The sequence below is a fragment of the Ornithodoros turicata genome, chromosome 1 (genome assembly GCF_037126465.1).
Source record: "Ornithodoros turicata isolate Travis chromosome 1, ASM3712646v1, whole genome shotgun sequence".
In the NCBI taxonomy this organism is placed as follows: Eukaryota; Metazoa; Arthropoda; class Arachnida; order Ixodida; family Argasidae; genus Ornithodoros; species Ornithodoros turicata.
Window position 1 is genome coordinate 131,829,572 of NC_088201.1, and position 24,106 is coordinate 131,853,677.

Below are 24,106 nucleotides of genomic sequence, written 5' to 3' on the forward strand. Positions count from 1 at the left end.
TTTTGCAGAGAAACGTCGCGAAATCAAAATCTAGATGAGAAAGTGTCCCTGCCTCCATTTGTTTTGGCCTTTATGGTAAAGACCGGTTGTTTTCTTAGTGATAAGACAGTTGTCACCAGCATCAAGGTCAACGCGGCGAAAAGGAAGGTAAAACAAAAGGCAGGAACACTTCCCCCTCTCCCCTCAAATATCGTGGCCTTTTCTTTGTGACAACCAAGCAGGCGGGGCTAAAGCCGAATTTGTACTAATTTTTGGGGTCTGTACTTATCCCCTGGAGGACTTCATATTTCTATAAAAGAGTGAGGTTCGCTTGGGAATTTTCAAAGTTCAATTGGAAAAATAAATTTTCCGCAATTAAAATTGTCCAAAGTATTCCTCAATGGTGGCAAAATTTTCCAGAAGGTAATTGCCGGAAGTCTGACAATCCCCCGGCGAGTACGTAGCCAGTTAGAATTTTTTATCACCTTAGGTGAAACACCCTGCATAATATAATAAAGGAATGATGTTACAAATGAGTACTATATTCTTAGCTCGGCTTTTGCTTACGTGTGCTGATGCTGAGGAATCCAATCATTTTTTTTCTCGTAGCAACCATGCACAATTGGTTTCCCTATATCAACGGAAACGACTTCCACAACGAACGTTACTTAATCTGAGCTGTTTTCTCTCTTCGTATGGGTATGCATGCCTTCTTTTAGGGTTACAGTACCCAAAGGTTTCTTGGACGATCCGCAGGGCAATCACCCTGCAAACGACACAAAGAGGAATTCCCCACGATCAGAGCCGTAGCGAGGCAAGTTTGCGGCCAGGACAGGGTAAAGCTGAAGCGCACCCCCCCTTTTTTTTTTCAAGTGCCGTCAGAAGCCCTGTAAACAAAAGAAATGAAAACGCTTATTTGCACTGCTGAGATCGTAAATTCAAATTTCCTTCGTTCCCGCTTTATCCTGTTGAGCCAACCTGCCAGGGCCTGCCGTTCGGCGCTCCCGAGGGCGCCCGGGGCGGCTACCCCTCTCGCACACCTGTCGCTACGGCTCTGCCCACGATCTCCAACCTAAGTATGACTACTCTACGTTACATTCACAAACAATACACAGGGGCAAAAAGACACATCTCGTCGCGTTTTGCAATAAACAAGGTCAACCAGGGACCTGAAGGAACCCCCAGTTTGTGTTCTGCTAATGTATATGAGAATGAGATGAAAATAGACGAACATTTTGTCTATAGTTCGAGTCCTAGTCTGTACGAAACTGACTACTGATTCTTGTACAAAATTGATTACTTATTCTAGGCACAACCCGGTTATGCTAAAGAGGACAATCCTATTTGCTTTTCGTATTAGAAACCGATTTGACTGACCAGTAAAATAGAAATGAAGCAAGCACCTTCTCAGACACACGTAAATTTTGCAACTTCGCCATTCTGCCTAACTACCTTCTGCAACTACCTAACTGCCGACCGAAGGGACAGGACGCAGACAAGCTGGTGCATAACCCGGTTCCTTCCGTAGAAACAATGAAGCAAAAAAAATAGAAAAAATAAAGGAAGAAGATGTGTTTGGGAGACGGAAGAGAATTAGCTCGTAGCCTTTTCTGTGTTCACATTCATTGCCTACCAGTGACAATTCTTTTGTAGGAGCCTGCTTGTTGCCCCTAACAGCTTTATCTAACACGCAGGATGTCAGTGACAGTAGCAACCGAATATGATTCAGCGGCGAGGTGCGCAATTGCTATTATTCAAACGTATTGCGATAATTAGATTCATTACGATAATTATGTTGATGATACCGATTACAGTTTTATATTCCCTTGAGACCATGGCTCCTTGCGTACCGAAGATAGTGCTGCACGAAATGCTGCAGTCGTTCATTGTACCGCTAGATTTGGTCCATAGGCGGACTACACGCAGGTATTGCTCTCTAGTCGCAAACATAGGGTTCTACGATTTTTAGTTCGTTCACAACAACGATCATGAGCCAAGGCCAATATGTTAGGCCGAGGACACGTTGCGAGAATGCGAGGAAGACAAATAAGGAACCATCAAGGGACACGTTTCGAATAACAGCCTTATGCATTCCCCCACGATTTTCTTTTACAATTAGACAGGTGGTACAACAACCGAAGGAATGTGAACGGGCGCGCTTTCCCATTATTTGTCTCGGTGATCTGTCCCTCTGGCCGTGTGCTATGCTATCCCGATTGCAGCGTCAGTGGTCGGAAATCTCGTGCAAGTTGGTCTATTTCCTGCTCTTGCATAACATATTCCAAGTGTTAGAAGACTTTTGTGCGAGAAGAATCTATCCGATAACTTTTCATGAGACCGCAGGACGTTGGAGAAGGTAAAAAAAAGACAAGAACATATAGTGAGACTAAAGGAGTGTACGGGTCAAATTTGAGGTATGTTAGTACAAGCTACTTTAGTGGGCAAAACAAAAGACGTAACTCGTATTCCACGCCATTTCACTTCGACAAGGCGGTATCCATGTCTGAAGTCTCAGAATCCGGCATGATCAAAGTGACATTTTCTAATTTCTGTGCCAACTTATCCTGCCTAGAATAAAGTTTTCAGGGCTGGTTTCGACAGTTCTCGTGCTTGTTGTTCCTGCATAAAACAATGTTTTATTGCCTAAGCGTGGTGTGGGCTCTACTCATCATGGTTAGATGTTCGTCATAAAAAAAAATATCTTACGAGGCAGCTTGGCAGTAGCGCCGGTACATATTTCTTTACGGTAGCGGTACCGCGCTACGTTTCGGAATGAGTAGTGGCGTTTCAGAAGAGTAGCGAATAGCGGTAGTCCGCTGCCTAACTACCGACCGAAGGGACAGGACGCAGGCAAGCTGGTGCATAACCCGGTTCCTTCCGTTCGACAAGAAACAATGAAGCAAAAAAAAAAGAAAAAAGAAATAAGGGAACAACACGAAGAAGCGTGTGTTTGGGAGACGGAAGAGAATTAGCTCGTAGCCTTTTCCGTGTTCACATTCATTGCCTAGCAGTGACAATTCTTTTGTAGGAGCCTGCTTGTTGCCCCTAACAGCTTTATCTAACACGCAGGATGTTAGTGACACTTGCAGTAACCGAATATGATTCAGCATGCACGGCGAGGTGTGCAACTGTACAAACGTATTCCGGTAATTAGGTTCATTACGATAATTATATTGATGATACCGATTACAATTTTATATTCCCTTGAGACCATGGCTGCTTGCGCACCGAAGATAGTGCTGCACGAAATGCTACAGTCGTTCATTGTACCGATAGATTTGGTCCGCAGGCACACTACACGCACGTATTGCTCTCTAGGCGCAAACATAGGGTTCTACGATTTTTAGTTCGTTCACAACAACGATTATGAGCCAAGGCCAATATGTTAGGCCGAGGACACGTTGTGAGAATGCGAGAAAGGCAAACAAGGAAGCACAAAAGAGACACGTTTCGAATAACAGCCTTATGCGTTCCCCCACGATTTGCTTTTACAATTAGGCAGGTGGTACAACAACCGAAGGAATGTAAACGGGCGCGCTTTCCCATTATTTGTCTCGGTCATCTGTCCTCTTCTGGCCGTGTGCCATGCCAACCCGACTGCAGCAGGTCAGTGGTCGGAAATCTCGTGCAAGTTGGTCTATTTCCTGCTCTTGCATAATGTATCCAAAGTGTTAGAAGACTTTTGTGGGAGAATTATCTATACGATAACTTTTCACGAGACTGCAGGACGTCGGAGAAGGTAAAAAAAAAAAAAAAGACGAGAACATATGGTGAGACTAAAGGAATGTACGGGTCAAATTTCAGGTGTGTTAGTATGGGCATTGTGATATTGCTATGAACATGCCCATGCTGAGTTCATCGTACTGAGTTCATCGTGCGGAAGCGGCCATTCGCTTGGCAAGGGTAAAACAACGGGATGAGGCAGTGAGGCAACTGTAACAAACATAGAAAAAGAGGAGATGGAACACAGCCATTAGAAATTGGTAAATGCATATATTGTTTATGATAACATCCGGGTCGACCTGAACCGCATCACATCGTACGCTCTTGGATAGCCGCAAGTGAGAGTTGGCACCACTGTGGTAATCTGAAAAAGTCAAAATGCACAAAAACTTGGCAATGCTCTCATGGGCCGAAATGAAATATCGAAGTGAGATACACAGCAGAAGATAGTTCCAAACCTAGAGAACGCTGTCCATCCTCACCCTTTCACTCCTGTGCTGTACCTCAGACTGTAAAAAAAAAAAAAAAATTAATCGGGGGAGAGTCGTACTACAGGTGCTTCTCAGTCTTGCCCCCAGAGTCAAGGCAATGACACTAGACTAAGACCACTGATGCCTAAGACCATACAAGGGGTCAAAGACCACAGCTTGGATTGCCTACGGAGAATAACAAATAAATAAGAGCAAGCGCACTGCACCAGTACAAAGTTACAATCACTTGGTTACAACTTACCGTTTCTCTCTCGCCAGCCGCCGACGCAGCTTATGGACTGATTTCCGACCGCAACTCCACGGTTTCCGAGGATTCTTGCACGGCCGTGTCATTGCCGCGCGTTTCCAGTTTGTACGAAGCGGCAGCAGCAACGATACTATGAACGTGCAGCCTGCCGCAGTATCAACAGTTCAAATCAGAACACGACAGTCAGCACCTGTCAAAACGGCGTAGATAAATGCGTCCCGCAGCACAGCGGCACAGCCAGAGCAGTACGCAACCAACGCGACGTAACGAACACAAGTGACGCAAGCGCCACCTTTCGCAGAATACTGGAGTTGATCACACGGTAGTTACATGCTCTGCCACGATGTGGCCACGGAAAATCCTGTATAGTTTCGGTTTGGTCGGAATGTTTCGGAATGGCTTGGGAACGTAATAACCTGCGCTGTGCTCTTCCAATCATGCTGAAATTTTCAGCAATTGTTTTGCGCATAATTGCCCATCCACTGCCACTTCTAGGCTGGTGTGGTCACATTAGAACACCTCGAAACAGGAAGCCAAAGAAAGGCATTTTTTCATGTTTTTCTGAAGGCGCTTCTGGATTATCGGCGTCATATATCAATAAGAGCGAGACGGTCCACCCTCCACGTATCACAGAACAACACAACGCAACAAATTGTGCGCCGCTATCTGCTCTCCCTTTTGCGCCAGTTTCGTACAAAGACCACCCATAATCGGAGATATTGGCATGTTGCATGCCTTATGGCGCCGCAACCGCATGCCTGGCCGAAGACGGTCAGATCGGAAGACGGTCCCCCCGAGTCAAGAATCATAGCTTCCGAATGGCACCAGTTTCACCACCAACAGACGAAAATGAGAGCTACAGGTCTGGTACAAAGTTGCCTCTTTTTAAGAGGGGAGTGAGACCATAGCCTTAATAATGAAATGTTATCTCCGTGAAGTTTATTATGACAACCATCTAAGTGGCTAGACCCAGGAACATTATCGGGTTGGTTGCATTAGAGTCACTAAATAAGCTACGCTTCAGAGTATCGACACTGAGTTCCAAGAGCGAGCTTGCGCCATCTTGTTTCCGCGCCACAATTTTCACGCGCACGCGCATTGCGCACGATGCCATCTATCGTGCGCGGGTGAAATGTTCCTTTCGTTTACAAACAGCAGTTGACGGCCTTGAGCTCACCTTGACATCTTCGGGACGCTCTGGTGGACAATACATGGATTATGGCACAATAATCATACACGCTTCTCTATGCCACAGCGAGCATTATGTTAGTCGTCTTTGATCCTCAACTGGGTATGGTACCGGTGTGGTGCGGAAACAAGATGGCGCACCTGCTCTCCCTTGGACCTCAGTGTCGATACTCTGAAGCGAAGCTTATATAGTGACTCTAGGTTGCATCTAGACAAACTACGGGCGGATTAACTTAGAGGGTGCGGATATCGAATAGAGACCTTTTACGAACAAGATACAAACAAAAGATAGGAATAAGAACAATTATATTGTGATTCTGAGATGGGCGTCCAAAATATAAGCTGGAGAAATGTATGCGGTAGGCAGTCTTCTTAGTGTGAACCTTTGCCGTAATCTGCCGTTACGTATTTAATTCATCTTAATTCTAGTAAATATGCTGATAATATTGACAAGCTAATCCAACTTTTCTTTATCGAAACCAAAAGTGCACGGCAGATTTTGTGGAGAGCGAAAGGCACAAAGCGCATTGTTTGCCATATGGATAAAAAAATTAAAAGTAATAATAATAAACACGAGGAAGATAAATACGGTTGAAAAGGAAAAAAAGTGACTGACGGCAAGTTCCCGAGTTCAATTCAATGAAGCCAATACACTACATTAAAAGAAAAATGAATGAAGAAAATGAACGGCATAATGCACAGAAAGTTCATGACAGAAAATGAAAAAAAAAGAAGACAACAAAATGTGCAGAAACAGCTGTATAGCTGTAGCAGAAAACGTCTTCTTTCGGTATTTGCCTGCGACATCTCTCGGGGAAGGCTGGGACTTACAAACCATGGTTACCAACTTACGCGGTAAATCTCGCTTGCCACAGCCCATCGGTTTCGGTTTCGCTGGGCGGTGAGTGGGTAGCTTTTAGGCATTCGGGCTCCCCTTGATACTCTCCGATTACGGTGAAAATTTCAGGATTTGTTCTGTGCATAATTGTCTTTCTTCGGTACGGATTTTGCTTCCAAACAAGCACTAGAACAATCCGAAATGACAAGTTGAAAAATCAAAATTTTCAGGTTTTCTTGCGAGTGTTTATAAATTACCTACGTCAAATATCAATAATACGGGGCTGTGGCACACTTTGTGTATCCCAGGGCACAACGCTGCAAAAAACTACATAGCGCTATTTCCTTTTTTCTTCGCGTAAAACCTTGGCAAAGATGAGCAAAAAATGAGAATATGGTCATGTTCCTCGCTTTATAGTAGAACAGCTGAGCGATGTATAAACAAAAGGGCGCTGTAGCACATTTGTATCTAGAACAAATGCTTTCCTAGGATATCAATGATATCAATACTTCCAACGTCAGGCAAATGGGAGCGGCGCAATCTCTTGGCAAACATGGCAGTTTTCACAAGAGGAGTGGGGCCGAAGCCTTAAATTCGCGGTACCGCGACTTTCGACCCTGCACCAGGTGTTTTAGTAGCCCTCCACGGATTAAGTTAACAAAAGGTATCACAACTAGGCAGTAACCTGTTCCATTTGTCTTCCTCTAGTGCCTTCTGACTCTGAGAGCTGCGATCGTCTTACTCGGTTGGTACGTGATACGCGGAGCAGGTACGATTGGCGTACTTTTGCAAAAGTTGATTTTCGTGCCAGCGTGCTCAAACTCATATACGCTGGCTGAATGATCCAGGCCGCTGTCCAGGCTTACAAGGAACTGGAATCACGGGATGCAGACATCCGGGACTTCATGCGGTGGTCTTGAAGACTGAGCGCTGAGACATACTGTCTCCAATTACAAGGGAGAACTGGACACTTTATGAGGCAATGCACTGCAATAGTGCAATAAACCGCATACGTAAGCTAAATCAGCGTCTCGGGCCTTATTCCTTGGATATTACGTTCTCGTACTTTTCTGTTATTGGTTCGCATATTTCGCATATTCGCGAAGAGAACAGCGCTTACGAATTTCGCGAATATTAGTTCTACGCGAAAATTACTACTCATACAGTAACCTGTTGATAAGCACTGTTCGTGTGATAAACTTTGGATGGGAATAGATACGTGTACCTATGTGCCAACATGCTAAACTCCACAGCATCCTGAGCTTTGTATCTTCGGCAGTCGTTTGCATGGCATAACACCACTTTGTTTAGTCTTTGATCGCCGAAATAAAATTTTCTGAATTGATCTCCGAAATTTGCTAAGCGAATATAACGTTTTCTTTACGTTTTAACATTTTTTTTTGCTCCTTGAAGAGGCTTATTATTTCATCCCTCACCTCACCAGCACTATATACGCACTATAGGGACTGTGCGACAAACTGGTGGCGCTGCGATGCGGCCTCCGGAGAAAGTACCTTGCGTGATAGCCGCCGGGTAGCCAGCTTTGTTTACATGTGAAGTGCGGGTATCTTTTTTTTGCCACAGCATCGCTAACTGTGCCAGCACCTAAAAGAATTCTTCATTAGGGACCAGAGGCTTCATTTCTCGTGATTTCTACGCTTCCAATACCACCGAGGTCACTAGACTCACAGCGGATAGCGTTTGTGACGCGCGTTCGGCCATTGCATGAGGTGTGCACAACATGATACTAGAACAAAAGAGATAGAATTATCTCTTTTGTTCTAGTTTCAATGAAACTGAATGAGGACCTGCAAAATGATCAATGATTTACAGTTGCCACTTTCGTGACGGTGAAACGCCGCTGGATACTGTATCACCGTCAAATGCACCGACCAAACGGCAACCTATTTCGAGATAATGGTTGAGGTGTTTCATCGCCAGTGCCCAGAGCCGATATTGCTCTCGGTATGACGAGTCTCACAGTGAGAACAGAAGTTCTACGTTGTCCAAAAGGTTTAGTATTTACTCACCGACCATTTCACAGCTGTCGTCCCGCAAGCTTACGGCGGTAGCCGAGGTAAAAACTCATACACTTTCTTCTTTGAGGATCTCTTTAGAGTTATTGTATCTGAAGATACTGGAAAAACTGCAGTACAAGTTCAGGCAATAAGTTGTGACCCCACGTGTTTATTTGTACGGATAAAACGGACGCACGATGTAAATTTTAGTGACGAAGCTATGTGTGTGCAAAGACGGCGAAAGGAATACAAGACTCAGTCAAAAACATGATATTACAAATGGCTGGAGTCAGAGGAATGCACGTATATAACCTTCGCTAGCAAGCCATTTTGTGAGGAGTCAAATAACCATCCTCTCGACGTATCACTTACAGGTGTTTTGACCGAGCAGACGCGAGTGGCTGTTCTCCTTCCGTACTGTTAGATGCATTATAAATACGGTGGTTGGTTCTGTGCAGTTTGTCTCCATTCTCTTCGTTCGCTCCCCAGAAAGGTTCCGCATTATTTGCATTTCGAAACTTAGCCCTTCTAATTACGGAGGTCGCCACGCAAGCTACGGTTCCACTTGAGAATGCATAGAACGGGCGGCGTGGTATCACGTCGGATACGTCCAAGACCGCCACTGGCGGCGCTGTCGCGACGGAGCAGCGCGCCCCCTGTAGGTGTCGCACGGTTCCTATACGCTTCGTGCCATAGAAATCGACTATTCTCTAGAGAGATGGCCTGAGATTTTCCCTCTCCCTCGCGGGCTCACCCACCCGAAGCGTGCCAATAGGAGGACGTGTGAGCGGCGTCGGCTGAGGTTCGAACGTAGACGGCGACGTGCTTTTGGCAATGCTACATCCACTGGGTCGTTCCATCCAGTACTCCTCAGGTAACCGAGGATGCGGCTGTAGAGTAGTACCCCTGCGCCAATCTACAACGTTGCAAGCTCATTGGCCCAGACTGCGTGCGCGCTCCGATTGGTCGACAACGTTTTGAAATCGCATTTTGTACGCGCGCATGTGTGTGCAGCGTCCCGGCGGCCGTTTCAGCATAGTTTCGAAATAGCTGGCATCGGTTGGCACGGCGTCCGTCCTCTTGTGTTCTGTGTTTCGATGATGTCAATCGGCAGAAAAGTTTGTGATTCTACGCGTGTTGTGCTGTTCCTGGACACGACTATTATCCCACGTACAGTCTATCAACTACATAACTGGAATGCTTCGTGGGCTGGTGCGGTTGGAGCGTGAAGAACGCGTTCGGGCACCGTCGGATTTTGAGGCCTGACAACAAAGACAGGATTACGATTACGTGCCACACAAGCGCCTTTTCCGCTCTGCAAACAACGAAAGAAGATGCTCATCATAAAATCGGCCGGCAAGGCGTCCTCTTGTGTTCCGTGTTTCGGTGATGTCAATCGGCAGAACAGTTTGTAGAAGTGTTCGCTGGTTTATTCATGCGTCGATGTGATTCAACGTGTGTTGTGGTGTTCCTGGACACGACTATTATCCCACGAACAGTCTATCAACTCCGGAACTGGAATGCTTCGTGAGTTGGAGCGGTTGGAATGTGAAGAACAAGCACGGGCCCCGTCGGATTTTGAGAGCTGTGTTCGTTTTGCTTCAAGTTCGAACTTAGTTACAGTGCGTCAGCAACGCAATGGACTTTGTATCCACAGTGCATCCATGTATCAGATCTTTGAATCAGTGCTTTGTGTCAAATAAATATTTCTTTTAGCCAAAAGAAGCTTCAGTTATTTTGAATATCGGGTAACGGCGGTGGGCGTGAAATCCGGTAGAAGTCGATGGTAGCCAGAACCCGTCGAAAGGTCAGCCAAAGTTAAAGGGACGGTCTCGTACCCCCTGCCCCTTTCATAAAGTGTACCATTCGATTGCCCTTTGTTGAAAATGAAATACTGCTAATTTACCCGACAAAACACGCCACAGTTATTAAGTAACCGAATTAAATTGATAAAGATTGCAGAGCATGCCGCGATCTGTGTTGGCAACAATAACAACGGCCACGTCGCCCTGCGGGCAAGTCCGTGATAGGATACAGAAATCGTCTGCTTTTGCGCGCGCAGTGCATCGGCGTGAGCAGACGACTTTCAGAAGTTACTGGGCACCGCGGCAACTCTCGTACATTTTCTTTCAGTTCTCAGGTGAAAAACGCATTCTAAGTAGTGGCAAGCATGGTGGTTCAGAACAACTATGTTAATCCTCAAACACAAGTTAAAAGCCGCAGAACAACCCACAATCCACAATCACAAATCTGAAGTCGCTGGCCGTGAACGTTTTATGATGATAATGAACGTTTTATGATGGCTTGATTCATTGCCTGTTAGGCGCGGACTTCGAATGGCGCGTTTGCGGCGTCCTTGAGCGATGCCCGCGTTTGTTTGTTTTATTAAATATATGGAACACGCGTTGTTAGAGTGATCTTGATAAGACGTCCGCGGAATCGTTGCGCCCGTGTTTGGGTGATAGTAGGGCGTTCTTTGGCGTGTGTGTGTGTGCCTTCCCTTTTATTGAGCATGTCATGCAATTCGTGTGCGATGGGCTGTGGACCGGGACACGGCCGGTGAGAGGTATACCCCGTTTTTGTTTCTTTGTCGTATCGCGGGACAATGCGTCATTATGGACTGTTTCCCTCTGCGTTTTTTTCTTTCTCTGTTTCATACCCTCTTTTTGTCTTCACTGCGTCATGCGACACGTGTTGTTACGAAAGGAATTTGATGAGATGCCATGCCCATGCCGTTTTTGTGCCTATGTTTGGTAATGCTGGCTAATGACGAAAGAAGACTACTTTTTTTATGCTTTCTTTCATTAAACTTTTGGTGGCACCGTACCGCTGTCAATCGACTGGGCGCGCATCATCTTTCTATGTGATACCAGGAGACGCATGCAACTGACCACATCAGGCTGCGAAATTAATGCACATGACATTTATTGCAAGGAACTGCATGGACAGGCTGGACCTCTTATCTTTGCACAACGGACTTTTTGTCACTAAACTTTGTGTTGTGAAGTCGTCTTTGGGTCGCTCAGTTGCCACTCCGTCCCACACATTCCGTCCCACTCCCACACAGTCGAAAGAAAGGAATGTCAGGCCATTAGGTAGCGTATTACCCAGAGTTAAATATTCCTTAAGATAACATCATCTAGGATTGACGCTTTCTTTTGTTTTTCTTCTTGTTTTTTGTTACATCAACGCTACAAGCGAACCAATAAAATAATTGATCAAACGACCGCTGCCGTTTCGATCAAACGGCGTTCGATCAAACGGCTTTCGACCAAACGACGTTCGATGAAATGTCCCGGAACCATTAATCCTATAAAATGACACTTGGATATCATTTTGCATGAGTACGCATCATGATATGCTGCAGCATATAAAAACAGTGTACTCCACTACCGAGGCATTACGGCACGGGTTTCAGAGGACCGCCCTCGACCACATGTACTGTTGTCATCGCCAACAAAAGCCTGTCCATGCAGTTCCTTGCAATAAATGTCATGTGCATTAATTTCACAGCCAGCTGTGGTCAGTTGCAAGCGTCTCCTGGTTTCACATAGAAAGATGATGCGCGCCCAGTCGATTGACAGCGGTACGGTGCCACCAAAGGTTTAATGGAAGAAACCATCAAAAAAGTAGTCTTCTTTCGTCATTAGCCAGCATTACCAAACATACGCACAAAAACGGCACGGGCATGGCATCTCATCAAATTCCTTTGGTAGCAACACGTGTCGCATGACGCAGTGAAGACAAAAAGGGAGTATGAAACAGAGAAAAAAAAAAAAAAACGCCGAGGGTAACAGTCCATAATGACGCATTGTCCAGCGAAACGACAAAGAAACAAAAACGGGGTATACGTCTCACCGGCCGTGTCCCGGTCCACAGCGCATCGCATGACATGCTCAATAAAAGGGAAGGCACACACACACACGCCAAAGAACGCCCTCCTATCACCCAAACACGGGCGCAACGATTCCGCGGACGTCTTATCAAGATCACTCTAGCAACGCGTGTTCCATATATTTAATAAAACCAACAAACGCGGGCATCGCTCAAGGACGCCGCAAACACGCCATTCGAAGTCCGCGCCTAACAGGCAATGAATCAAGCCATCATAAAACGTTCATTAAAAGCAAAAACAAACAAACAAACGCGGGTATCGGTCAAGGACGCCGATCATGAAACGTTTATTAAAAGCAAAAACAGCGAACACAGGAGCCGTCAAAATCCGTCAATTCATTCCACGAAAACAGAAAAAGAAGAAAAAAAGAAAAGAGAGACAGAAATGGGACCATGACTCAGTACTTATCGCCGACCATTTTCGCGGTCCCAAGGAACGCGCGTCCCTAGGTTCACCATGGAGGAAGGAAACACAAGGAGCGGCTCTTCCCTCCAGACAGACTTGTACAAAATACTGCGCAAAAGTATTTAAAATAAGATACTAAATACTCTACAGAAAAAGTATTTAAAATAGAGTACAAAATACTCAAAGCTGAAAGTAATTTGAGTAGAGTACTAAATACTCTAAGAAGTATTTAAGATACTCTTTAAAATACTTTAGTACTAGCAGTAAGTGAAACGCGTATTCTGAACGTGGCCTTGCAAATTAAAGGAATAAACTTCATGAGCCATGCATATCTTTCATTTGCAACGTCTTGATGTCAAGTAATGTTTGGTGAACTTTGGTGAACCCAAGTAAACTTTGTTGATATATTCTGACCCAAAACTTCGTAATCCCTCCTGTATGTCGGTTCGGGTCTTTCACCATCTGGTACGTGTTTATTGCTTTGATGACCAAGGAAATAAATGCCGGGATTATCTTGTACCTAATCCCCTGGTGATTCACCTGGCAATATGAATAGGAACGGTTTTCTGACGAAGTTGGTTATTGACAAGCAAGGCCAGGCTTGGGACCAGCTTATTGTACAAGAGGATAAATGACAGATTCGCGAATTCCCGAAAAAAAGAAAAAGAAGAAAAAGCGGGTTAAATTCCAGTGAGCTGAAAATCTCGGCACGGCGGGAAGCGTGCTGGATATGGCTTGACGAGGAAGGAAATTATTTTGAGTACTGAATAGCAAATACCGAAAAAAGTATTTTAAATACATTAAAAATACTTGTCGCAGAAAGTATTGAGTAGAGTACCAAAATACCGGAAAAAGTATTTAAAATACTGTATTTTCAGTACGATACGTACAAGTCTGCCTCCAGACTAGCGTAGCCACCCTCTAGCGGTCGCTGGAGTCAAAATCGCCATTCCCTCCTGTCCACCACGTGATCCACTCTGAAGTTTCGGTTTTGCAAGGCTTTGTGTCTCTACTTATGATTTTTGCTTTCTGGAAGTAATTTATTGTGAAAATGTGAGCACCGTCGTAGAAACGACGTATGGTAATGTGTTCCTGTCCCGGCTGCTGCTCTCGTTGAACTGAAAGCAGCTCCACGGGAACGCATTTCGTTCGTAAGTACACGGTAACTTGCTTTAGTCGCCCGTGTGTCTTCGAGTCATCTTGAATTGTTAATTTTGCACCTCAAACTCCGCCGCAGATTCATTTCATATCTTTTGTTGTTGTACAAATCTGATTGATGGAACGGCATTCTTTACCACTTAGTCAAGAAAAGTACATACGTTGGAAGTAACCGTTGCCACACGTGATGTTTCCAATCCCGCATACTCCTTTTGCGTTCTGCACACTGTGACTGGTCTTCTAATAGAACAGTAAACATTCGAACACACAGAAATAAAGTGCAAGCACGCGTTCAACGTAATACTGCCATCTGAACTGCGACACAACGACAGCTCGCGTCGTCTGCTTTGCTGGAGCCATACTGTCAGAGGGTCACATGAGCGGTCACGTGGTAGACAGGAGCATCCCAGAATGCAATGCGACGCAGGCTACGCTCGTCCCGATAGAAAACTGTCGGAAGGGCCGCTCCTTGTGTTTCCTTCCTCCATGAGGTTCACATAGGTTCACAGATTGAGCAGCGCCATCTCACGGGCCAACTCAGGGCCGTGGTGGATGGAACGACCCAGTGGATGTAGCATCGCCAAAAGCACGTCCCCGTCTACGTTCGAACCTCTGCCCCCAGATGGCACTCAGCCGACGTATAAATTAAAGCCCCTCTATACGGAAAAGTTCCCCTCTCACTCCTCCTTTCGACGTGCGCGCCGTCTCGAAGGCTCCAGAGATGAGAATAGCAGACGACATCTGCCTCATCTCCATGTTTTTTCTGTGCAGGGAAATTCTCCTGCGGCGGGCATATACACACAAATATGCGCTGGATACTCATTAGAAACGTTGTCAAGGAAGCGCTGAACTGCAGGAGCAACGAAATAGACATTCCACAGAAGTCTTAAGCCGCAGAGAAGCGGGTGAGAAGGGCTACGGATCGCTACCGGCTCATCTCGAATGCATCTGCTGCAGCCGTCGGATTATCGGTGATAATGAGAAATTCGGAAGGCGAAATGTGTTCTTGTGTGTTCTTGTTCTTGTCTGTGCTTGTGTATCAGCTCAGCACAAAATTTGTTAGACAGGGTCTCCAGGTACGTTCGTCCTGCAGTGTTAGCGCCTTGCTTGTGACGGTCGATCCATCAAATCTCATTGAGGTAAATACTGAGACGAAGCTAACCCGTTCCCATTATCTCTTATTTTCAATAAACATATATTTCAATAATTTCAACAACCGTCAATAATAACCTTTCCCGCCACCTCGTAATTGAAGACGGCAGGAACCAGAGGATTGTCAGCTCAGTGCTTGTGTATGTCTGAGTATGTTTCAGTTTTAGGCACTGGTTATATCCGGTTTTAACTCTGTCCAGGGGACATGCAAGTTAAACTGGGTCCAACTATGTCCCATCCAAACAAAGAGTGCAAGCAAGTACCATGTCTGCAAAACATTTATTTCACCACAGCCTATCGGATCTTACTAACAGCAGCCTGCATGCCCAGGCTCCTACTGCCACACTTTTGGCTGTTTTGCTGGCTCTGCACCAAAACAAGATTTCTCTTTCGAACTAGAATGCGCATCCTTATTCTAAAAAATGTTGCTATTATAGTGTCAGCAATGTCATGACAAGAGGGAAAGCAACCTGCCATAACAAGTGCTCCCCGTACAGTTTTTCTCAAGGTGCTAAGCGATAGCCTGTTTGTGATTAGGTTGTCTTGGTTCCCGCGAATGTAGCCCTCAGCAGCCTCTATGACCTGCACCACAGCAGGCGATGGAACTGTCAGCGACATCTTTTCTTTGTTATATGCCTTCAGAACTGTAAGCTTGCTGCCTTTTGCTGTGTTTGTTATCGCAGTGCTGCAGTTTTCACACGAGATTGTCTTCTTGACTTGTGATGCAACGTAACCAGCGAGGTACTCCAAAGATTCTTGCTCTTGGTTGTCAAGGTCCAGGAAATCCAAAGGACAGGCTACGTCATTTTCTTTTGGCCTCGACTTCTCATTCTGTGGCAGGCCTGTCAAAAGGAAACAGTCCTCTTCAGCATAGCTTCCATCCTTGCTGGGACGAAGGAACTGTGCCATTGTTGCTGCACGGAGTGCATATTTGAACTCGAGGACTCGTGGGACGGGGTTTTTCGAACGCAGTGTGGAGAAGAGGTTCTCTAATGCATCCTGGGAAAAACGGCTCAGGAAGAGAAACTTATAGCCACATTCTTCGACAAAATGCCTCTGTAGAATTAAGGCAGAGCTTGTTGCAAGGATATAGCCAGTCTGCACTGGCTTCCAGGCAGCCTTTCTTGCGTCACCAATAGACAGCACTTCAAAAAGCTGGATTACCCCATTCAGAAACTCAGTTGCTCTTCCATACTGTACGCCATCAAAGTTGCTGAGGGCTAGTTTTGTTGTCCTTGATGTCATTAGGCGGAACCACTTAAACACCGTTGCGACGAACCATGCTGTCGTTAGTGCAGATTTGTCCAAGGTTCCATTGTCCACAAGTAAACGAAGTATAGCGCTTGTGTCATTGTTCAGTAAGGTGAACGCCGGTCCCACCTTCATTTTATCGTAGTGGCTTGGGTTCACGTGAGAGGGCTTGAGATGAGGAGCGACTTTCAGTTCTGCCTTGCTGTCAATCTCTACAAGCTGCCTAATTGGTTGAATAGATACCTCGTTGCTTGATAGGCCATGGGCTTTAACTATCTTCTCCGGCAGATATATCTTCTGACCGTTAGTTAGGTGGCTCCTCAAGTTCTTGAATAAGTGGGGCACATCAGCCATGAAATGCAGCTTTCTGTTTTCGTCGCAGGGATGGGGGCACCAAGTTTTTGGTTTGCTATGCTTTCCAACGACAACACCAAATAGCTTCCACAGGCCCTGGTTTCCACCACCCATATCGGTAACGATGACATCCATCTTCAACGAAATGGCCTCACACTGCTTAATCATGTCAACGATGAAGTCCTTCACTGTCCCGGCATGAAATGAGTTGCCAGTCAAATGGTAAGCAACTGTTTGCTTCCAGCGCGTAGAGATGCCTCCGAGCATGAAGACTAGTCCATGGGTGGCCAAGCAGTCATCCGGGAGAGTTCCATCTGCAAGAGGGACGGTTGGTGTTCCCAGCACGGAGCCTGAAGAAGGGTCATAGACGAGACCTGGAGCCAGTTGCACCTCATCGAGCATTAAAGTGGCGTGACGTTCTTCAGGTGACATCAGTTTTGCCTGCACATGAACGTTGGGTTTACTTGTACATCCAACTAAAAGGTGTCGTGCACCCTACCTATTTGTCATGCATGGTGTCAGGTGTCATACATTTTATTTGTGCCTTTGTACCTTTAGTGCGAGAGACTTCATGATGTCTTGTAACAACCCTGGATGGAATTTGTAGCCCTCCAGATGCCTTTGCAGAGTCCGTTCGGAAGGCAACAGTTGACCAAGTTCCTTCACAGCATTGTAACCTCGTGCTCCACACGATAGTCGTATTTTTAATGCCTTGACTACAGTCTTTCTGCCCCAGGCTGTGCCTTTCATTGTTGACCTCTGAAGACACTTCACTTGGTCCTCATTTAGGTACTTCTTCAGTCCCACGGCCATTCGTCTGTTGACAGCAATGGCATGACACCTCTGCTTTTGAGACAACTTGAGCTTCCGTCGTACAGTATCGAGCTCAGCTTCAAGTTGCTGAATCCTCTTGACCAGGGCTACATGAGTGGATGCATCTGGGTAAAAGAGTGAAACAACAGCTTGAAGTCAATGTACATGGTAGCGGATGTCCAAACAGGAGATTGTTAGAATTACATACAAAAAGCCAGACAATATCTGTGGAACGTTGTTTACTCACCAGTCGTTGGATGGTCTTGTCCAGGTGTGCAGTCTTCTAAGCTTGGCACTGCTGTGGGCATAGCTGGACAAAATACACAAAATTCATAAGCATGTGCATAATCATGTCACTGAGATTCACACCTACCAGGTCCTGGCTGGTGACTGACAGGAACATCGGTAGAGGCTGTGAAGGGTAAACAAGCAAAGTGCAAATGTGAGACAAACAAGTACCCCTGGAGTGGAGCTAATGTACTTACCATTATCCATGTGCTGTGCTGGTGAGGCATCTACAGTTTCTTTTGAAGCTGTGGGAGTAGCTGTGACTAACAAAGAAGACATCCAAGCAATATTAGAAGACCGAAACATTTTCCCAGTAGTTTATAAAGCAAGTCAACACTGTTCACATGTTTGTCATCGCTACATGCATACCTGGAGTCTCAATTTGCACTCTTTTGAGCGGTGGCTTCCTCGTCTGTACCGGCGGCCGGTGGGAGAATATGCTCGGAATAGCAAATGGCTTGAGTTGCTTCTGTCCAGTATTTTCCAGAATTGCTGGCTCGAACTGGTCTGTGGTGAAATGGTCCTATAGCAGGAACAAAAGTATGTTTATGACTGTCGTTAACCACACTGATCAACCGCCGCACGCACGTTCGTGAAAAGTGTAAGCGGGTGGCAACGGACACCACGTAAGCAACAGTTTCATTTCGTTACCTCACACAGTCTCGTGCTCGCTGTTGGTATAAAATCCTTGCGCCCGATCCTGTGCACCCACACCTTTCGTCTAGACTCATTCTCCTTGCCGCGAGGGATTGCAAAAAGCTTTTTCCCTTCTTCACCCCGGTTGCGGCAATCTACTGCGCAGCAACCGGGCATGTTGGCCCTTTAGAGAAATAAATATTGTAAAGAAGAAGCAAAAACTAACTTCCGCAAGCAGAAATGTTAGTCTTCAACTTACCAGTACTGACAGTCGCTTGCAGGAACGTTAAAACAGTGGACGTTGCACAGGACAGCAGCTACAATGGCCACACCTAAGTGCCCGCAACGCCCGCTGACCCGGAGGCTGGAGCCTTCATGGCGGCGAAAAACCACGTGCTGCGAACGGGCCTATCAGCGAGCTCGGCGGCGATTTCAAAGCTTCTCTCTACTTTTCCGTACAGAGGGGCTTTAGTATAAATGGCTCTGGCCGCTCACGCGTCCTCCCATTGGCGCGCTCCGGGTGGACGGGGCGCGCGAGGGAGAGGGAAAATCTCAGGCCAGCTCTCTAAAGAATAGGCGATGGGTCTTACACGTGTATGCTTTCGGTACCATTCCAGTCCTACGAACACGACCTAGTTCTGCCAACAGAGGATCACACTTCAACGTGCAACAAAGGGACGATTATAGGAGCTGGCCGACTCAAATTTCTGAGAAACTTCTCCACTCTGGGTGAACAACCCGGAGCCCTTAGGGGGTCATATCATAGAATGGAGCCAGGGTCGGTGCGTCAGAAAGTAATGCGGAAAAAAAGGGGGATTATAGACACACACACACCTGCGTCCCGCGAGAGAATGCCCTGAGAGCTGTCAGTTAGTCACTTCGGAGACCGAACCGGTGGCTTCAGAAATATGTCTGGGATTCCTTTTCTAATAACTGTCTGCCACGGCGCAAAAGTATTACTAGTATTACTTGAGTAATACAGGGAAGTAATAGTATTATGTATTATAATACTTGAAAATAAAATGTATTATGTATTAGTATTATAATACCATTTTTTAGCAAGTATTATGTATTTGTATTATAAGCTTAAAAAACAGTGGCTCACCGGACAATTGCTCACCACAGAACTGCTGAAGCCGGACAATTGCTCACCGCACTTATATGTAATGTTATTTCACGTTCTTATGTGATGTGATTTTATTTCTCGTTTATGGCGCTCATATACTTGACTTTTTTTATGTTAACTGAACTTTGGTGTACCTCCGACCGAAATCCCCGTTGCAAAATAAACTACTGTAAATAAATGTTATCTGACTATAAAATGCACAGTCGCGCGCGGGAAAGTGCCAACAGCGAACTTTGTCTAACCTAATAATAAACTACCCAACATGCTGTTCCGTCGTGTCCGCCTTGCTAAGCCTAACGGAGCTAAAATGTGGCGTTGGTTCGCTAAACCGACTTGGACAGACAGAGAAAATTCGTGAATTTTAGCGCTTAAATAGTGATGTGTTTTTAAACCTCCCGCGGCTTGTGTCTTGGTGACGCAGGCATGGGTGTACCGAGAGAGGGGCACGGTCACTTGTGAAAACTGTGCACTGTTTCTTTTTTTCTCATATGTCATAATAATGTGAACCTGTAAACACCCGCACAGTCCGCAGCGTCCGTCCCCAAGGAAGGAGGTGAGGTGGTTGCACGCTTTGCCCCACTGGGAGCACTTTGCTGTCCCCCCTTGGAAAAAAATCCTATATGAGCGCCCCATGGACGCAGGTTCTGACAAAGACGCTTCATGCGTGCCTGCAAGTGGACGACCTCTCGCCTCACCCTCTTCACTGGTGGATTTCCTAGATCTATTTGAAGCAACTTAGACAACTAAAAAAGAAGTTCATCTATATAACATAAAAAAATCAAGCGCCATAAACGCGAAATAAAATCTCAATATAAGTGTGCTGAAAGAGGCGGTGAGTAATATTGTCCGGCCTCAACGGTTCTGTGGTGAGCAATTGTCCGGCCTCAGCAGTTTTTTGGTGAGCAATTGTCCGGTGAGCAATTGTCCGCGCCCCTTCAAATTCATACCTGGGGAGTAATGTCATTACTGTAATGAAATGAAAGTACAGGGTAGTAAAGTCATTACTTTAATGAAAGTAATGAAATTACAGTAATGAATTACTTTTGACGTTATGTAATTTGTAATGTAATTTAATAACATTTGGGCACTAGTTTTAATGACATTACTCATTACTTCCTACAAAAGAATCGAGTGTGTGCTCTGTGTTGGCACTTGGCAGAAAGAGAATTGCCGACTGGCGAGTTAAAAGAATTTGAACGCCCACTATGAACGGTGACGCACGCAATCGGCACAGAATAAAATATGTCTTGTTTTTGCAACGTAGTGTTGTCTGACAATGAATTTCCACATTCAAAATATCGTTACGATTAAGCTCGCAGTAATGGCTTTGTGAAATGTCATTACTTTTTCCTAGTAATTGTAATGTAATTTCATTACATTTCAGTTGCAGTAATGAGTAATGTAATTTGATTAAATTGTAACAGGAGTAGTAGGTAATGTAATTTAATTACAGTTTAGAAGTAATTTACCCTGGTATGTTCAAATTGTTCAGCCATCCCCACACACAAACAAAGGAAGAAAAAAAAGTTATGGTGCAAGGACTACTAAACGGCCGTGTTACCATGCATGTTACTAAGAGCTACTGTTGAATATTATAACAGGGAATTGAACATTTGACGACAGTTACTGCATACCGTTGTGTACAGAATACACAGCGGACGTCAGTCAAGCAATCAGGCGTGATCAGGAAGAGAAGCTGTCACCACCAGCACCGCTCTTTATGACAAGATGCCTTGTGACGGAAGTACTTCAGGTGGTAATACAAAGATGACCTTTTGTTTATGACTCACGATTACCCAGAAGTCTCCATTCAGCTCAAAACTGTCCAGATAAATCAAGCTCCGAAGTATAAAGATTATATGAGTTCATTCCTAGGTTTTTTGACAGGATAATGGGGGATCCAGATAAATGATATTTGGATAAATTGGTTGGACTGTATACAGGGTGTCCAGCATAAGTATAGTACTTTTTTTTTCTTTTTTTTTGTGGCAGAAATAGGGATGAAAGGGGATATGTTGTCCTTTCCGCAATGCTTGAGTAACAAACTCTCCATAGTAAGACCCAATTGTTTCTCATCCAAGGCTTGCGGGAAAGATCAGTTTTCCTTTTATCATGCTGCTTATGAAATGTATCTTCTATACTTATGCAGGACACATTGTATGCATGAACAACAGCTACGTGTAGATTTCCTTCATGATGTGTGCTGTGTAAATCAGAATGGAACGTCAGCTGGTTCAACGTAGCTGTCTGCTCCCTGCCCTCTTTCCTCTTCTCGTAGGTTCCATGTTGGTTGGTAACGTTTCCACAGACAGCTCCTGCTCAAGTTCCACAAGAGTCTTAGGCTACACTGACGGTATGTACATGATTCTTCCTTCAGAATAAACATTTTGACAAAATTCATGACATTAGTGGGAAGTACTGGTTTACATCCAGAGTGAGAAAACTGATGTTTGCTTCCCTATTGTCGTAGGTCGTCGTATAAAATGGGTGTAAGTACGCAACATTACCGAGGTGTCCATTGCTGTTGACGTTATGCTGAATGCAATGAGGCAGTGTTTGAATATTTGCCAATATCTGTCTTGATGTGGTGCACATGATCCACTGTAATATTTCATGGTTTTATTTGCAGCCATGCCAAATGCAGATCAGCCCCTAACAACCTCAGCACAGACGCTAGCACTCCTGCAGGCCAGGATCATTCAACTTGAAAAGGGAAACTCTAATCTGAAAGACGAACTGCAAAATACAAGATCACAACTGCTTTCTGTGGAGACTATCAAGTACAGTAGGGAGGGAGCCATGTATTACACTGGCCTTCCAAGCTAAAACGTGTTCAGCACACTGCTAAAGTTCCTTGAACAAAGGGCGAGCCAGATGGAGTACTGGGGTTGTGATAGAAGACAGCACGAGACAGCATGAGAAAGTTTTCTCTCGAGGATGAGCTGTTCATGGTGTTAGTACGACTAAGGACGGGTATGCCTGGAAAGGAAGTCTCCAGAAACTTCAACATATCACAAGGCCATTTCAGTATTGTTTTCTCCACCTGGATAAACCTGCTACACATAGAGGTTAAAAAACTGACATCATTTCCATCACTCGAAGAAATTGCTCCTTGCCTACCTGCAGCCTCCCACCCTTATAAAAACACAAGACTTGTCCTAGATGCAACAGAAGTACGCATTCACAGGCCCTCATCAATATGTGCCCAACGTCAAACATTTTCGTCGTACAAGAGCTATAACACTTACAAGGCTGTAATTGGCTCGACCCCAGACGGACATCTCAGCCTTGTTTCCAGACCGGGGGGGGGGGGGGATCTGCTTCTGATGGACACATCATAGAAAAGTCAGGTTTGCTGGACACACTTGTGCCAGGTGATGCACTAATGGTTGATAAAGGGTTTATGTTTAAAGGACTTCCCGCAGGAGTAACAGTATACATGCCTCCAATCCAATGAGAAATCCAGGGGAAGCACAAATGAACCCAGCTAGTGTAGCAAAGACACGGAGCGTAGCGAGTGCCCGAGTTCACGTGGAACGTGTGATACGTAGAGTGAATGAATTCCATATACTAGATAAGCCGTTCCCATTAAATATGGTGGACATTGTGAAACAAGCGTTTCACGTTTGTTGTTACCTGTCAAATTGGAGGAATCCCCCCATTAAGAACTGATATACAGTCGACCCCCGTTTATCCGGACTTCATTTATCCGGATCCCGCGGTATCCGAACAAAAAGCACGGGAACGGATTTTCCTCCATGTATTTTGTTCTCGTTTATCCGGACTTCAGCTTCCGGACTCGGACAAGAATTCCAGGGAACGAAAGTAGAAGATTATTGTAATCCAGCTTCAGTTATCCGGACTATCGTGAGTAAGAGGAGACGCTGACCCCGCTTCGTCACCCTTTTTGCTGTGTTGGGGTTATTCCCGCCACACGTCAGGGACCTACATTCCTCCGCAGGGGAGACAATCGTGCACGATGACCCCCTTTTCTATTTGTGTGCGTCATTTGGAAATATCTCGAGCAACTGTCCGGTTCTAGAGGGGAAAACTCCAGCCCGAGGGCCTGCTGCTTACGGCCCGTTGGCCGATGAAGACATTCCCTTAGCTGAGCTGCAATCCCTGATGCAGGGGCTCACTGCGACTGCCGTAGATGATGCTGCGGTTTCTGACTACGTTGACGTTGATAAGGATGATGACGCGTGTGCAGCTATGACCGATGACGGTGTGATTGCTGCTGTTGCCTTCGATGATGTGCAGCAAGACGGTGCCGATGACGCCAGTGAGAAACAACTCTCCGACATTGACACTTTGCGTTCGTACTGACATCCTTCGAGCAGCGCAACAGCGTGGCTCAACTCTATGCAATTAGCAAAAGTTTGCAGGAATCGAGTGCCTTCACTACTACGTAACAGCTGTCATTGACGAGATTTCTGTGTTTTAATTAAACCTTGCTCTGTAGGAGGTTTCTATGCGGTCGTTTCATTTATCCGGATGCCCCGGTATCCGGACGATTTCGCCGGGAACGGCACCGTCCGGATAAA

At 45.5% G+C, this 24,106-nt stretch overlaps 1 protein-coding gene and 1 pseudogene across 1 annotated transcript; one reads left to right on the forward strand and one right to left on the reverse strand.

The window, feature by feature from the left end:
- Positions 1–17,062: 17,062 nt before the first annotated feature.
- LOC135369070 (THAP domain-containing protein 1-like) lies at positions 17,063–18,872 on the reverse strand. The gene is made up of 8 exons (XM_064602721.1): positions 18,696–18,872; positions 18,452–18,620; positions 18,170–18,323; positions 17,998–18,063; positions 17,886–17,924; positions 17,760–17,822; positions 17,199–17,637; positions 17,063–17,140 (listed from the first exon to the last, which is right to left on the reverse strand). Exons 2-7 carry the CDS (start codon positions 18,611–18,613, stop codon positions 17,234–17,236), a joined length of 888 nt encoding a protein of 295 aa, XP_064458791.1. The 5' UTR covers positions 18,614–18,620; positions 18,696–18,872; the 3' UTR covers positions 17,063–17,140; positions 17,199–17,233.
- Positions 18,873–22,537: 3,665 nt separating this feature from the next.
- Positions 22,538–23,234, forward strand: LOC135385450 (uncharacterized; annotated as a pseudogene).
- Positions 23,235–24,106: the final 872 nt, after the last annotated feature.

What these genes read in the sequence shown, in the direction of transcription:
- LOC135369070 (XM_064602721.1), bottom strand. Translation starts at nt 18,613, where the DNA reads ATGCCCGGTTGCTGCGCAGTAGATTGCCGCAACCGGGGTGAAGAAGGG. An exon ending in CGAGCACGAGACTGTGTGAG is followed by an intron (nt 18,324 to 18,451) that starts GTAACGAAATGA and finishes TTCCTGCTATAG; the next exon opens with GACCATTTCACCACAGACCA. An exon ending in AGTGCAAATTGAGACTCCAG is followed by an intron (nt 18,064 to 18,169) that starts GTATGCATGTAG and finishes CTTCTTTGTTAG; the next exon opens with TCACAGCTACTCCCACAGCT.